This window comes from Schistocerca americana, chromosome 7 (assembly GCF_021461395.2).
Source record: "Schistocerca americana isolate TAMUIC-IGC-003095 chromosome 7, iqSchAmer2.1, whole genome shotgun sequence".
NCBI classification, from domain to species: domain Eukaryota; kingdom Metazoa; phylum Arthropoda; class Insecta; order Orthoptera; family Acrididae; genus Schistocerca; species Schistocerca americana.
This window is the reverse complement of record NC_060125.1, coordinates 394,755,383-394,770,616: the sequence shown is the minus strand read 5'-3', so window position 1 is coordinate 394,770,616 and position 15,234 is coordinate 394,755,383. Positions and strand designations below refer to the sequence as shown.

Below are 15,234 nucleotides of genomic sequence, written 5' to 3'. Positions count from 1 at the left end.
TAGTAAGCACAGTTTCTTTGTTTGATAGATCTATGTTAGATTATAGTTAACAGAGGGGCTAACTCAGTTGCAAATTGGGTATAGAATCTGATGGGGATTCCATCTGGGTCTGGGGCTTTGTTCAATTTTAACAATTTCAGCTGTTTCTCAATGCCACTGACACTGTAGTTAACATCATGTAGGAAGACAGCCTATTTTCAGCCACTATGTGCATCCCCCATCCATTAACTGCTAGCATCCAATAAGAATCATTCTCTTTCAGAACGGCTGACCATGAGCTACAACTAGACTGCAAGAATCCCTCTGCCACACACTGGGCTGTTGCTGTGTTTTGCAACAATGCAGCTTTAACAGACTGACTGAATTATTCATTCAGATGTCGATGTTACTTTCGTGTAACAGTATAGCTGTGATTGTGTCTCTATAAATGTTTTAGTATGATATACAAATAAATGTCTTGTGACGGTGATTAAAATGAAGTGCTTCACAAGCAGGCGGGGAAGTTTATTTACTGCGTTTATAACCTTTTCACACGTGAATCTGAAACTGGGACTCCTGTTTTATTTTGAAGAAGCAATTAGAACCTCAGGCCCATGTGTTGGCAAGAGACCTGTACAGAGAATAATAAATAAAAATGTCAGAGCTGTAGAAACTTCAGCAAAATTTGGTTTTTTGTCTTTTGGAAAACACTGAAATCACAAGAAACTTGCATCTCGAATGAATGGTTCTGACTACAATATTGTAAACTGCTCCTTGTTTGAAATGTAGGACTACGTAAGTAGTGAATAACCGACACCACACACACTTGTTACAGTTATGCGTGAATGGTAGCATTTCGTCATAGCATTTCGTCAGTGCAAAGAATCTAAAAAGACATTGGTTTCAAATATGGTAAGAAGAGTGTTTTTAATTGAAAGAAGTCACATAGGTGAGGCACGAACAACAACTCTTATAAAGATGCGCTATACAAGAGAAGGCATTAGATGAAACGTGAGCGAATCAGAATAATTCCATAAATACCTGCTGGAGAAAGAGTGCTGGTACTAGCAACTTTAAAGCTCCCATAGGAAAATGCTCTGGGATACTTATTCTTCATGCTGGCTTTTCTTCTGGTTTCGTTCTTGAGAGTGAATTTTTATTAGTTGTAAGGAAACCAGCAGTGACTACCATTCAGAAACGAAAGTTTTCAGTTTCAGAAAGTGGTTCACTGAACAGTTCGTGCCAGATCTTGTCTCGAAGTCGGTCATTGTAATTACCATGACAGTTATCATTCAGCTGTTAGCAAGAAAACACGGAGTACAAACATTAGGAAAGCTGGTATTGTAATCTGTTTTAAAAATAAAGATATTCCACGCAATATAAGCCAGACTCTTGCCTAACTGGTGCAGCTTGTTAATTTCTGCAAGTCACGCAATATAAAATACAAAGTTGACTTCCTTGCACGTGAATGTGGTCTCACAGTTTTGTATTTACATATGTTTCGTTGTCAGTATAATCCTACAGAGTTAATTTGGCTGCAAATCCTACAGAGTTAATTTGGCTGCAGGTTAAGGGCAATGTGAGGGGGAAAAACAAAACATTCGAGATAAGACACTGAATTAATTTGCATGAAGCAATAAACATCCCTCCTTCGGTGTGGGCACACTGTGTGCGGCACGCTGAGAAGCTACAGAAAGAAGACTTTGACAGTGAAGTGAAGATGAATATAAGCCTTGAACCTATCATCTTAAATTTAGAATCGGATGGTTAGAACATGGACTCAGAGAGCAGTGACAATGGTATCACTATATAGACATTGGAACAAAGTAAAGTAATAATATTTCTAGGTTTTAAAGACTCATGATTTGAAAACTGTTTGTCAACATATCAACTGTATACATAGCATATGAGAACTTCTTGGACTTAATTGATTAGGAATTTGTATCCTATGAAGTTTGCAGACTGTAATGTTCAACATATTGCCCAAGGAAGAGTTAAGCGTTTCCCAGCATGTCGTATTCTCTAATTACTCGCTAGAATGTGTCCAGATAAATTTGTCAAAAACTCCAATATTCCAACAAGTCGAGATATTGGTGGTTTTCAGTGTTATCGGTCAGCATTCCCTCTAGTTATTCACAGAAGATGGTTAATTATTTGCTTGTTCAGTTGATCATGTATGTGGCCTCTCGCTGTAATGTCGAAAGAGTTTGTTCACACTCACAGTGCCCATTGACAGCAAAACAACAACATAGTGACAGTTTTAATGATTGTCTTTTTAACTAGTCTTTGCTACCAGTAATTCTTTTTTATGTATAATGATTTACATTTAACTACAGTCAAACATACCCCATACTAGCACTATACACATCAAAAAAAATACATAGAGTAAAAGCAGTTGTCAAGCAAATGTAATGATTTTAGTTTGAATGTGAAGTTAATTTTATTGCGTATTACATTTTTACAATACAAATCAAATTGCAATAAACGACTATTATAGCAACCAGTTTTCATGATCTTGCCGTTAGATAATCATTGATTTGAGAAAAATTGCACTTGACGTCTGTACAAAGGCGTGTCAGCTGGTCTCACCTTCCAACGTCGTGTGCTGTAGCTGTGGAGCAGTAAATGCAACATAGAGACATGAAGAAAGACTTCCTCATGTAGGCAGTTGATTGAAATCGGTTTTAAAATGTATTATTCCCCTCGTAGATTTGAGCATATAATATGATGTACCATAAGAAAATGAACCTGATTGTTGTCTGTAGTAACATAGTCCGGCAAAGCGGACTTTTGTTTGAGTGCCCTCTGCCGCCACACATGCACAGACTTCATCCCCTCCACGCTTCCTTATCGCTCTGCCTCTATGTGCGGAAATGCCTTCCTAGGTGATGCAGGCTATAATATGTACCTTTTCAGTGGTATGATGATTAAGATGGAGCAGTACTCCTGGTTTCCTTTTCGTAAAAGAACATTTGTAAACAGAGTTGAGCATTTTTGCTTTTCTTAGCTACCCTCAACTACAGTTCCAGTCTTGTCTGTGAGTGACTGGACATGAACTTTGGTGCCAGTAAGGAGATGAATGAGGTTAATGTTGAAAGCAGGTAAAAGGTGGATGTATGGGGGTTGCCAGTTTGGGGGAGGGGAAGATGAATTCACATGACAAGTATTGAGAAGTATTTAGTATTTTTAAGGACTTGTTGTAGGTCATATGTGACAATTCCCCAAAGTTGTTTAATTGTGGGTCTACCAGAGGCCCCCTCTTCCCCCATGGTGTGTTGTGTTGTGGGTGGTGGTGGTGGGGCAGCTGTCATATGTGCAAGAGTTTAGTGACTAGTAGCTTGCCTTAAATTTGCAAAATGTTCAGGTTATATTAAAAAGAGGGACCAAAGGAATGCAGAGACATACTGCTAGATTTGTACCCATCATTTCAGCCAAAACAAGAATGCTACATAGATCCTCAGTGATGCTACATGGCAATTCTTTAAAGGAAGACTATGGATGTTTTCACGAAAGTCTGTTATAAACGTTTAGAGAAGCAACATTTGAGCACTTTACTCTTCTCAGCTCTCCATTTTATATTTAGCAGAAGAAACACAAGAACAACTGAAGAGAGATTATGGTGTCTATATTGGGATACAGTCATTTTTCCCAAAGTCTATTCATCAGTGGAATAAGGAAGTGAGAGATAAATAATGACTTGATGTACCCTCTGCTGCTATACAGCAATTTGCTGAGTATTTATATAACTGTAAATGTGTGTGTGTCAACCTGTTACCACGTTAAGGCATTGGAAGCATATTCAGTAGAAAAATTGTTCAGATATCCCTCAGATCATCCACATGTAGGTTTCCATGGTTGGGGTAAATGTTGGGATTGTTCCTTTGGTGGTGGGGGAGGGGGGAGCCAGTTTTCTTACCCATCCTACTCTGTATGTTACTTACATCCATTTATCATATTGGCTCATCATCAATGGGACATTAAATCATAACCTTCCTTCATCCTCAAGCACATCTGCATCTACATGTACGTACTGGGTGGTTATAATTAAAGTGCAGCTACTCGTAGAAGTCCAGCTTGGGAAGTAATTATCATATGGCAGTGAAACTTGGTAGATATTGTAGTGGATTAATGCGGAACTGACTTACATCAGAAAAAAATGGTTCCAATTTTCATCACCAGGTGCAAATCTGGCACTGTGAATGCAAAAAAAATGTATAGAAATGTTTTCAAATATCATGAATTAAGAATGGGACATGGGCAGAAAGTGTCAAATAACTGAAAAAGGCATAATGTTGATTTTATTATTACCATCCACTTACACAATTTGCTCAATTTGAGTGCCAGAGACATTGACGAAATGCTGCATCTGCAAAACAGTGTGATCAGCAGTTGCTTCCAGCAGTTCCAGTGGAATCTAAGCAATGTATTACTGAATACTGGCCTTCATATCAGGTAGAGACCAAAACATGTCCCTGGTAACCATCTTCTTTTCGATATCCCCAGAGCCAAATGTCATGTGGATTTAGTTCAAATGATCTTGCAGGCCTTGCATCTGGAAAACCTGTGGAGGTAACACGTTCATGGAAGGTTGCATTAAGTAGGTTTTTCACTGGGTGGGCAACAAGAGTAATTGCCCTATTTTGCATGAAAACAGTGGTTTCCACACAGTTGTGTTCTTAGAAAGCAGGAATCACATCTTCCCAAGGTCTCAATAACATGCAGATGTCATGGTGCACCTGGCAGGCCCCCTGGGTGTCTTCAAAGAACAGACAAGAATAAAGGTGCTTGTAAATCCACACCACACAGTCACATAAGTTGAGGGTAGTGGCTCTTCATGCTTAATACATGGTTCAACAGTACCCTAAATCCAACAGTTATGTGTATTCTCTGCACCCTGTAGTGTAAAACATGCCAGATAACTCCATAGAATATTGCCTGGCCACATGCCATCAACTTCAATCCCTGCCAGAAACCGAAGAGCAAATTCAGAATGTTGCTGTGGATCATGAGTTTTCAGTTACTGCACCGTTTGGGTCTTGTATGGCTACCATTGTAAAATAGACTGTAAAACTTTATGTCCTGTTGACAATGGTATGGACAGTTCTTGTGACACTGTGCAAACACTAGCTCTGTCTGGGGCACATGCTTCATGGTCAGCTACAGCAACCTCGTCGGTAACTTCCACCAGAATTGGATGCCTTCCTCCTCCAGGTGCCACACCAAGCTCACATATGTTTTTGAATTTCATTATCATCTTCTTTAAATCGTTGAATGACATTTAGCCCCTCCCTAGACCTTTCAATTGGTGATACTATCCCAATGCAGCACTGTAATTGCTGCCATTCACATAAATACAGTTTCATTTACAGTGCATGGTCTGTCTTGTTGATAGCTACGTTGCTCATCCACATTATGGCTTGTCAGTTGACAGCGTGGACATCATACCATCATATAAACAGTGTACAGTGCTAGATATGCAGCTGGTCGCCACAATTGAAACTAAAGTTTTTGTCCAGCGGAAATTGGTTCATATTCATGCATTAGCATATCTGCCAAGTTTTGCTGCCATACGATAATTACAGTCAAGGCTGGACCTCCATGAACAGTTGCACTTTATAACCATCCGGACATATTCTGCAAGCCACCTTATTGTGCATGGTGAGGGTACCTTGTACCACTAAGAGTCATTTCCTTTCCTGTTCCATGTGTCATTGAAATGAGGGGAAAGATTGTCTCATTTCTCTTATCTTCGTGGTTCTTCCATGAAATGTATATTGGTGGCAGTTTAATCATACTACAGTCAGCTTCAACTGCCAGTTCTCTAAATTTTCTCAATATTGTTTAATGAAAAGCCTCCAGGTATTCCCATTTTAGTTAGCGAAGCATTATCATAGTACTCACGGGTTTAACGAAACTATCAGTTACAAACCTTTGGATTGTATTGATGACTTCCTTTAATCTGATCTGCTTGGGATCTCAAACACTCTAGCAATACTCAAGAATGGGTTGCTCTAGTGCTCTATACTTAGTCTGCTTTATAGATAGCAACACTTTCTTAAAATTTTTCCAATAAACTGAAATCAATCATTCGCTTTACCTACTAACATCCTGATGTGCTCGTTCCATTTTATATCAATTTGCAACATTACAAACATGTTTAATCAACGTGGCTGTGTCAACACTAGTGATGCTGTATTTGAACATTGCGAGATTATTTTTCCTACACATCTGCATTAACCAACATCTTTCTGCATTCAGAGCAAGCTCCCATTCATCACACCAATTAGAAATTTTGTCTAAGTCACCTTGTATCTCCTACAGTCACTCAACAATGACACCTTCCCATACACTGCAACATCATCAGCAGACACAGACAAAGATTGCTCCTCACCCTGCCTGCCAGATATTTTAAGTATGTAGGGAATAAGAGCAGTTGTATCACACTTCCCTGGGGTACTCCTGACGATACCCTTGTCTCTGATGAACACTTGATGTTGAGGATAACATATCTGGGTTCATTATTTAAGAAGCCTTAGAGCCACTCATATATCTGAGAACCTAATCCACATTGTATCTTCATAAAGAGTCTGCAGTGGGGCACCATGGCAAATGCTCTCTGGAAATCTAGGAATCTGGAATATGCCTGTTGCCCTTCATCCACAGAGTGCAGGATACCGTGTGAGAAAATGGCAAGCTGAATTTCACATGAATGGCACTTTCTAAATCCGTGCTGATTTGTGGACGGAAGCTCTTCCATCCCAAGAAAATGTAAGAATATATTCAAGAATTCTGCTGGGAACCAATGTTAAGGATATTGGTCTGCAATTTTCTAGGTTCGTTCTTTTACCCTTTTTATATACAGGAACATCTGCACTTTTTTCTGTCAATTGGGACCTTGCACTGAGCACTAAATTCATGATAAATGCAAGCTACGTAAGGGGCAAACGCCATAGAGTACTCTCTGTAAAACTGAATTGGTATTTTATCCAGACCTGGTGATTTATTTGTTTTCAACACTTTCAGTTGCTTCTCTATCCCTATTACTGTGTCCTCCATATGGGAGTCTGTGCAATGGTCAAATGACAGTGTGTGTGTATGATTCTCCTGCACAAATGATTTCTTAAATGCAAAATTTAAAACTTCATCTTTCCTTTTGCTCTCTTCTACTGCCACAGCAGATTGGTTATCGAGTGAATGGATTCAAGCCTTCAACACACTTAACAATTTTATGTGGGACCAGATTTTCTCTGGTTCTCAGCTAGATCCTTTGCTAAGGTATGGTGATAGTTGTTACATGCTTCACGCATCAGTCTTGTGTTCAAAACTATTTCACAAATCGTCCATCTGTACCACCTGCAGTAAACCCATAGACAGCAATTCTATACCCAGTAGGTTAAAGTTGCTTCCAACTAATACTGCACTATCTGGGTATTTCTGTGCTACTGAGTGTAGACTTTCATTAAATGATTCTATCATTGAATGATTCTAAAACTGTAATGGCAGAGTTGGGTGGCCAGTAAAATCATCCGTTAATTGACTCCAGTTCACCTAGGCCTCTTACTCGCATCTAGTTAACTTAACAGTTTGACTTAATTTTGACTTCAATAGACGCAATATTTTTGTCAATTGCCCTCCTATGGCATCTAATCTGTCTGTTCAGGATACATTCCATGGCTTGCTAAATATATATGAGTTTTCTACCTCAGGTTTCAGCCAGCACTCAGTTCTGAGAATAATTTCAGCATGAGTACTTTCCTGGAATGCTGTAAATGTAAGACCTTTTTCACAAATTATACTGCAATTTACTGTTAAAATTTTGACAGTCAAAGTGTCTTTACTTTCTGGGTGATCTGATTTTGCTTTCTGCATCTCGACTGGCATGCTTTCATCAGTAGACCTCAAACTATTGCCTAGTGTTAAATTTTTGCTATCCTTGTGTGGTTGCAGTTTCGTTTTGGACTGTGTTGTCCTGTATACGTGCTATAGCCAGCAGTTGAGCTTGCAGTTCATGTATGTCCAGGCTATTATTTTATTCGAGATGTCACTCTGTTTTGTGTGTTGGGTTCTGTTATCATTTGTATTATAAAAGCTTTGCCGCAGCTAAGTTTTATCAGTGTTTTCCCAGGAATACAGCAATGAGCCACTAATGACAGTGTGTTTTTCCAACCAGAGGCTTCACTAGTTACATATCACCTTAGGATAAAACCATAGTTTTCTATTATTTGAGATCCTGCTTATTTTTAAGATGTTGACACCATTGTGTGTATCATCTTGTCTGCTCTTGTACAAATATTGTGTGTCCTATAGAATTACCCATCATGGTCTGAAAGGCTGCTGTGATGTAGATAAGTTCTCTGAAGATTATTTTTAGAATTTGTCTGCTTCATTTTCTTTTTTTCCTCTTTTTTCCAGCATGCATAAATGCAATGTAGTGAAAATATGCTGATCTTTCTCCACAGGGAAGATATCATATGTGGTGAGCCAGAATATTGATGGGCTACACATGCGATCGGGTTTGCCACGTTCCCACATATCTGAGCTACATGGAAATGTCTTTGTGGAACGATGTGATAGATGTGAACGTCAGGTTGTCCTTGCTGCCCCTAGTGCTACTGTAGGCCAGAAGAAGTCTGGAAGGGATTGCAAATGGGGAAGAGGTGGGCGCATTTGTCGTGGACAAATGCGTGACACAATTCTTGATTGGGAACATGGCCTGCCAGATGACGAGTTGGCACTCGCTGACTATCACTCTTGGTAAGATTGTTGTTTCATAAACACCTGAGGTTGCTTTAAATTTAGAAATTTATCAAAGTTTAATAGAAGTGCTGACAGTTTAAATTGCCTTGATAGTCATTGGCCCCTTATCTGTTTCTGGTGTTATATGTGTGATATTTTTATGTAGTATTAGTGGTGATATCTATCATTTTCAATAACTGTGAGGTGATAACGTTTGTAGTAACATAGTTAATATTTTGCAAAAGAACTGTTACAAATGGTACATCAATTTAGAAGAAATGAAATAACTGATGCACTACTTTATTCTAGTTTGAAGATTCTGTTCTCTATACAACTCTGTAGCAAATAAGTTAATCTAATCTCAGTCTCTGCTGCATACCAGTTGAAACACTGACAACAAACAAAATCTTCCTTTAAAAAATATTTATTAACTAAGCGTTGTCATAAATTGTGTGTATGGGTTTCTCAAATTAAATAAAAATCAATAGCAAGTTGTTCTTTGTTAATAAAATTTGGCCAAAAGTAAGAATTGTTATATTTTGTTGAACTTGTTAAATAAAATATAATGATGATGATGATTATTATTATTAAATCAAATATTCTCATAGTAGAAAAGTGCGGAAACCATCACAGAGTAGAAATGTTTGACAGTGACAAGAATACCAATGCTTTTTTTGTGTGGGATATTGGGAATCACTTTTTGCTTGTATGGGAAGGTTGCTGAACTGGCAGTAGTAATTGTGACTTATTTTCCAATTGCAAAGAAGGAGCAGCTGCTTTTGAAACTCAAAGATGTTGTGATTTTAACATGGGCAGAATTAGAACAGTCAAGAACCACAGTAAGGGTATGTCATTAAATTGTGGTCAGACCTGTCAAATCAGGCAAGAGATTTAAAAGATGCTGCAAATATGCTAGCTTTGACAGCAGTTACATAAGTGGACTGATTGCTTTTGCAGATACAGTAGTGTGTTTTTTTGCCGTAAGTAGTGACTCGAGGAGAATTATAGAAGACAAGTGTAGTAATGAATTCCATGAACTTGAAGGATCTTTCATGGTGTATTTACTGCTAAAATAGTACCTATCAAGAAATCTTAAAATAAAATTAAACAATGTAAAAACTAGAATAAGAATGGTAATAAGATATCTAGATGTATTCCTAGGTAAACATCATAATCTCACACGTCATATAGGCATAGAAACAAGTCTAAGATGATGCACAAAATTGTAAATTGTAAATAGACAGTTTTAATTTGAAAACAATCAGGCCATACCATCAGTATAATTTGTGTCACTTGTAGATATAGTGTGAGAATATGGGTCCATGAATTAAAGATTGTGAAGCTTAAGTCAAGAGTGTTACTGAGATTGACATGCACCTTTTGTGCAACCTTTATGATGCATTGTTGCTGATTTTGGAAATATGCTCATTAAACCTGAACATTGAGAAAAGAGGAGTCGTGTATTGATGAGAGATAAGTCTTGGGAACAGAAATACATAGGATACTTGGAACTGAGATGAGTACAAAAAATTATATAATTATATCATTTTACAATTATGGAAAAACAAAATACATTTCCAACACAGGCAGAACAACACACAATTTCCTCCTTCACGTCAGGAAGCGATTAAGATTCCTTAACCATCTGAACAGACTGATGTATTGCCTGACTGGTCGTCATCTGTATGCTACATATAGTGTGGGTGTGTGTTTTTTTTTTTTTTTTTTTTTTTTTTCACTGCACTTGAATCTGCAGCAGTGTAAGCATTGCAGAGTACAAATTGTAAGTGTGTGCACTCTATGAAGAACCAATGAGTCATGGGCAGGAAGTGAGGAATGAGTCACCCTGGTGCATCTTGCATCTTTGGTGATACTACAGCAACAGTATCCCGGAAGGCCAAGGAAGACTTCATGAGTCATGCAATCGCATGTCAGCATGGTGCCATCACTACTGTCTTCAACATATGAAGAAAAGGCAGCCGAGTTCAGTGGCCACTAGATAAAACAGTCAAGACTATCTACTGCATTAGTGTAAGTAATTACAGAAGTATGTCAGTGAATCATGAAATCGATGTCCACGTTGGAAAAGGTGCTGATATGCTGCCATATTGCCTTGGTGTCCAGCAAATAACGGCTGTTGGCGAGGATAGTTTCAGGGCAGATATGTTATCAGAAACAACCTTGGGGATTATTTACAGCCAGTCCTGGACGTCATGTTCCCAAATAACTATGAAATTTTTATGGCTGATAATGTGCCTTATTACGAAGCCACAGATGTTCACTATTGGCTTGGAGAACATTCTGTGCAGGGAATGTAGGAAGACAACATAGATTATCTTCAATCAGAAAAATTCACAACAATTAGTAATAAAATGATATTTATTTAATATGAAGAAATACTCAACTTAAATGATACCTCTCGTGAAACGTCCAGCACAATTAGATGTTTAATAATAAGTCCTCTAAAATATTAAAGTCCTTTCACTGTGACTAAGTGATGTCCATGTAGAATCCAAAGCTGGACGACTACGAGGTCTAAGACTCGAAGATGATGGATGAACACTGCAGCTTGTAGACTTGTCGGTAACTGGAGATTGTACACAACTCAGCATAGACCAATTGCTATCCACACATGTGATGCCCATGTTTTGGCAGCTCCGGCCCCTGGTGGACCTCGGTATAGTTTATACTGCCAACCCATTCAGCTGCTGCGCTACGAGTGTTTCAAGTGCAACTTATTAATTGTGGTGTGGTACTCTCTGAAGTTGTGAGTACTGTCACCATACGCCTCCCTCCCCGAATCAAAGCACTATCATAGGAGAACTATGTGGAGAATGTTGGTGGGGAGGGGTGGGGGTGGGGGGGCAGGGAACACTGCTGCCAGATGTAGATGAGGAAACTGGCAGTGGAACTGTGGTGGATGGTGACCGCCGGCCCGCACACCGACATTCGTCATGTGAACTTGAGGAAACATCCACTGGGAAACCATCAGCAGGGTGCACACCCATGGCAGGTCTTGTGGGGTGCCAGGAGGCTAGGTGTCCCTGTAGGTTATTGGAGGTAGTTGGCAACGGAGATATAGTCTACGTGTCCAGGTCCATGGGGGCTGTGTCGTCTGGAAACAGTGCGTCCACTTTCATGTGGGCCGGCAGTGGAGACGTTGGTGGTGACTGCACCCTGGAGGAGGAGGAGGAGGAGGAGGGGGGGGGGGCAGGCTGGAGGAGATGCCTTGAAGCCCTAAGGTCGACTGAGTGACCTGTTAAACGCCAGAATGGTGATCGGCTGTAATCTGTGTAAGGATATCTCACAGCAGTATCACCGTAATCTTCATAAGAGTGGGGCCTCAACTGGTTCTGGTGCCGATGACAGATGTGACCAGAAGCCGATGCGACGTTGTAATGTGCCCAACCATGAACGACGACCACAGTGCTCGGTTCCAGGCACATCGCTGATTGTATACGTGGAAGTACACCTTGTCAAACTCTGTAGACTTTGTGTGAAACTGCTGAGGATATGGCATAGTTCGGGGATGCAATAAACTCAAAATAATACCACGAGGACATCCATGTAGAAGCTCTGTGGGCTTGCCATTAGGAAACATGCTTCCCCATTGCTTTATGGTGAAAAAGGTGTCTTAGTCAATTACTTGATTCCATTGAGGGAACAAAACTGTTGAAATTCTACCAAAGTGACTTCAGGTCCATTGTCAGAAACAATCACTTTTGGTAATCCATCTAACAAAAAATAGTCTCCAGTGCACGAAGGGTGCTCATTGATCTTGCGGAGTGCATAGGGACAGAGAATGGAAATCTACTGTATGCGTCCACTATAGTCAGCCATCTCGCATTCTGGAATGGTCCACAAAATTTAACATGAATACATTCCCATGGAGCAGTAGGATGAGGTCAAAGTGCAAAGTGATGCATTTAATCTGCTTATCAACTCCAAATCAATTACGGTGTTGCGAGTGAGCTGTTTGGTCTTGACCAGACCCCAATGTCCCATGTGGAGCTGGCATAAAACAGAAGCTTGACACTCATGAGAAACTAAGACTTGAGTATGTCCATTTGGTGAGTGAACCAGAATAATGCCTTACTGTATAGACTATGCCTGACGTTGCCAAAAGTAACGGCAAACAACAGGATCTGTGATCTCCAATCTGTGGGTTGGCCATCCACGTTGGATGAATTTAGAAAGCCATTTCAGTTGCAGATCGCATGCAGTGGCTGAAGCAACGATCTGAACATCGATCAGGAAGAATTGCAATGTTTTGAGTTCAGACTAATCCAGTTGACAACAATAATTTTCCAATTAATCAAAAACTAGGTCTCCACTTACTGGCAGGTGTGAAAATGTATCTGCGTTTTCATGCTTAGTGGTAGGCCTATAGACAATATCATTATTATAATTGGAAGACTCAATGCCCAATGTTGAAGTTTCTGAGCTGTGCAGTCCAGTATATTCTTAGACAGATGAAACAAAGAAGTCAATGGCTTGTGGTCAGTGATTACAATAAACCGTCTTCCATAGAGATACTGGTGAAATTTAGACACACCAAAGATGATAGCCAGAGCCTCCTTCTGTATCTGGCTGTAATTACATTGAGTCCCAGTAAGTAACTTGGATGGGAACACAATGGGTCATTCTGAGGAGCCCACTTTGTGTGGCAACAGTGCTGCTATACCAGCATTAGGAGCGTCCATTGCAAGGGTAAGTGGCTTCACCGGATTGACAGGCGTGAGTCATGGGTCACTGAGAAGTGCATCCTTAAGTTTTTTTAAAGTGCATTGACATTCCCTTGCCCATTGAAAAGGCACTACTGAAGGCAATGGTGCGGAGCAGGGATTTGAGCTGTGTTGAGGATGAATTTAATGTAATAAGACAAATTCTGCAAAACAGTCTTAGCTTAGTCACACTCTTTGGCACTGGTAGCCAACGAATAGTGTCCAAATGCTTTTGAGCTGGGCAAATGCCTGATTTATCAATCACATGGCCTAAATATTCCAACTCAGGAACAAAAAATACACACTTGTCACAATTACATTTAAGACCAGCTGAAGCCAAAACAGTAAAGAAATTTCTGAGGTTTTCAGGTGATCCTCAGGCGATGTTCCCGAAATGAAAATATCATCCAAATATGTGGCACAACATGGAACCTTACACAATAGATGTTCTAATTACTTTTGAAATAATGCAGAAGCAGAAGAGCTGCGGTACATAAATGTTGAAAACAAAAGAGGGCAATGTGAGTAGTGATCACCATAAACTGTTGGGTTTCTTCATCCACTGGTATCTGGAGGAAGACATCCTTTTGATCAGTTTTGGAGAAATATGTGCCAGATTGAAGTTTGTCAATGAGATCTTCAGGATGAGGCAGAGGAAAAGTGTCAAATGTGGTCAGGACATTTAAAGTAGATTTGAAATCCACACAAATTATAATGTCTCCATTAGGTTTGTTTATTAAAATGAGAGGTGACGCCCACTGACTTGCAGTAATAGGCTGCAAAACACAAATGCTTTGCAAGCGACGTAGCTCTGTTGCTGCTTTGTCATGAATTGCGTGAGGGACAGAGCGTGCCCTATAAAACTTGGACATGCGTCTTGGCAAAGAGTAATATGTGCAGCATAATCTAAAATTTTAAATTCGTCACATAAGACATTAACATCAGTAAAAGATGTGTGAGAAGCCAGGTGTTGCACATTGTCCTGTATTTTCTGGCCAAAGAGATCAAAAGCATCCAAACTGAAAATGCTTTGACTTGAAGCTGCGTGGAGGACAGTAAATGCCACTGTTTTTTATTTTATTTTAAAGTAGCATTTAAGACACATGCTCCTAAAAGTCAAGTTTAGCACCATCATAAGTCATCACACATGTATTTGAAGGGAGCAGTCATGGACTGCCAAGCAGTTTGTAAGTATTTTGATTAAGTAATGTAAGAGATCCGCCTGCGCCCAGTTGAAATTATACATTGTGCTGCCCAGTATTCAGAGAAATGGGTACCAAAAACTTCTTTTAGTCAGGATGTGAGATTCCTGTGTTCTGTACCTCCTCATTAGTTATTCTCTCTACCCAACTAATATTCAGCATTCGTCTACAGCACCAGATTTCAAAAGCTTCTATTCCCTTTTTATTGTCCACACTTCATTTTTATACAGAGCAACACTCCAAATACCTTCAGAAATGACTTCCTAACATTTATATTTACATTCAGTGTTAACAGAGTTCTCTTTTACAGAAATACTTTCTTTGCCATTTTCACCTTGCATTTTATATCCTCTCATCTTTCGCCATTATTCATTATTTTGCTTCCCAAGTAGCAAAACCCACCTACTACTTTTAATGTCTCATATCCTGATCTAGTTTCCTCAAATCGACTGATTTAATTCGACCGTGTAACCTTCCCCATGTTTTACTTTTGTTGAGGTTTATCTCATAACCTCTTTTCAAGACATTATCCATTCCATTTAAGTTATAAGTACTATGCCATCTCTGACAGAATTAGTTTGTCATCAACAACC

At 39.5% G+C, this 15,234-nt stretch overlaps 1 protein-coding gene across 2 annotated transcripts in view; it reads left to right on the top strand.

Annotated features, from left to right (window-relative positions):
• The window catches only part of LOC124622591 (NAD-dependent protein deacetylase Sirt6), a 60,864-nt gene that overhangs the window by 28,508 nt on the left and 17,122 nt on the right, over positions 1 to 15,234 (top strand). For both annotated transcript variants that reach the window (XM_047148341.1, XM_047148340.1), the window contains exon 4: positions 8,439 to 8,733. In XM_047148341.1, coding sequence (XP_047004297.1) covers positions 8,439 to 8,733 — 295 coding nt within the window. The remainder of the gene's footprint in view (positions 1 to 8,438; positions 8,734 to 15,234) is intronic.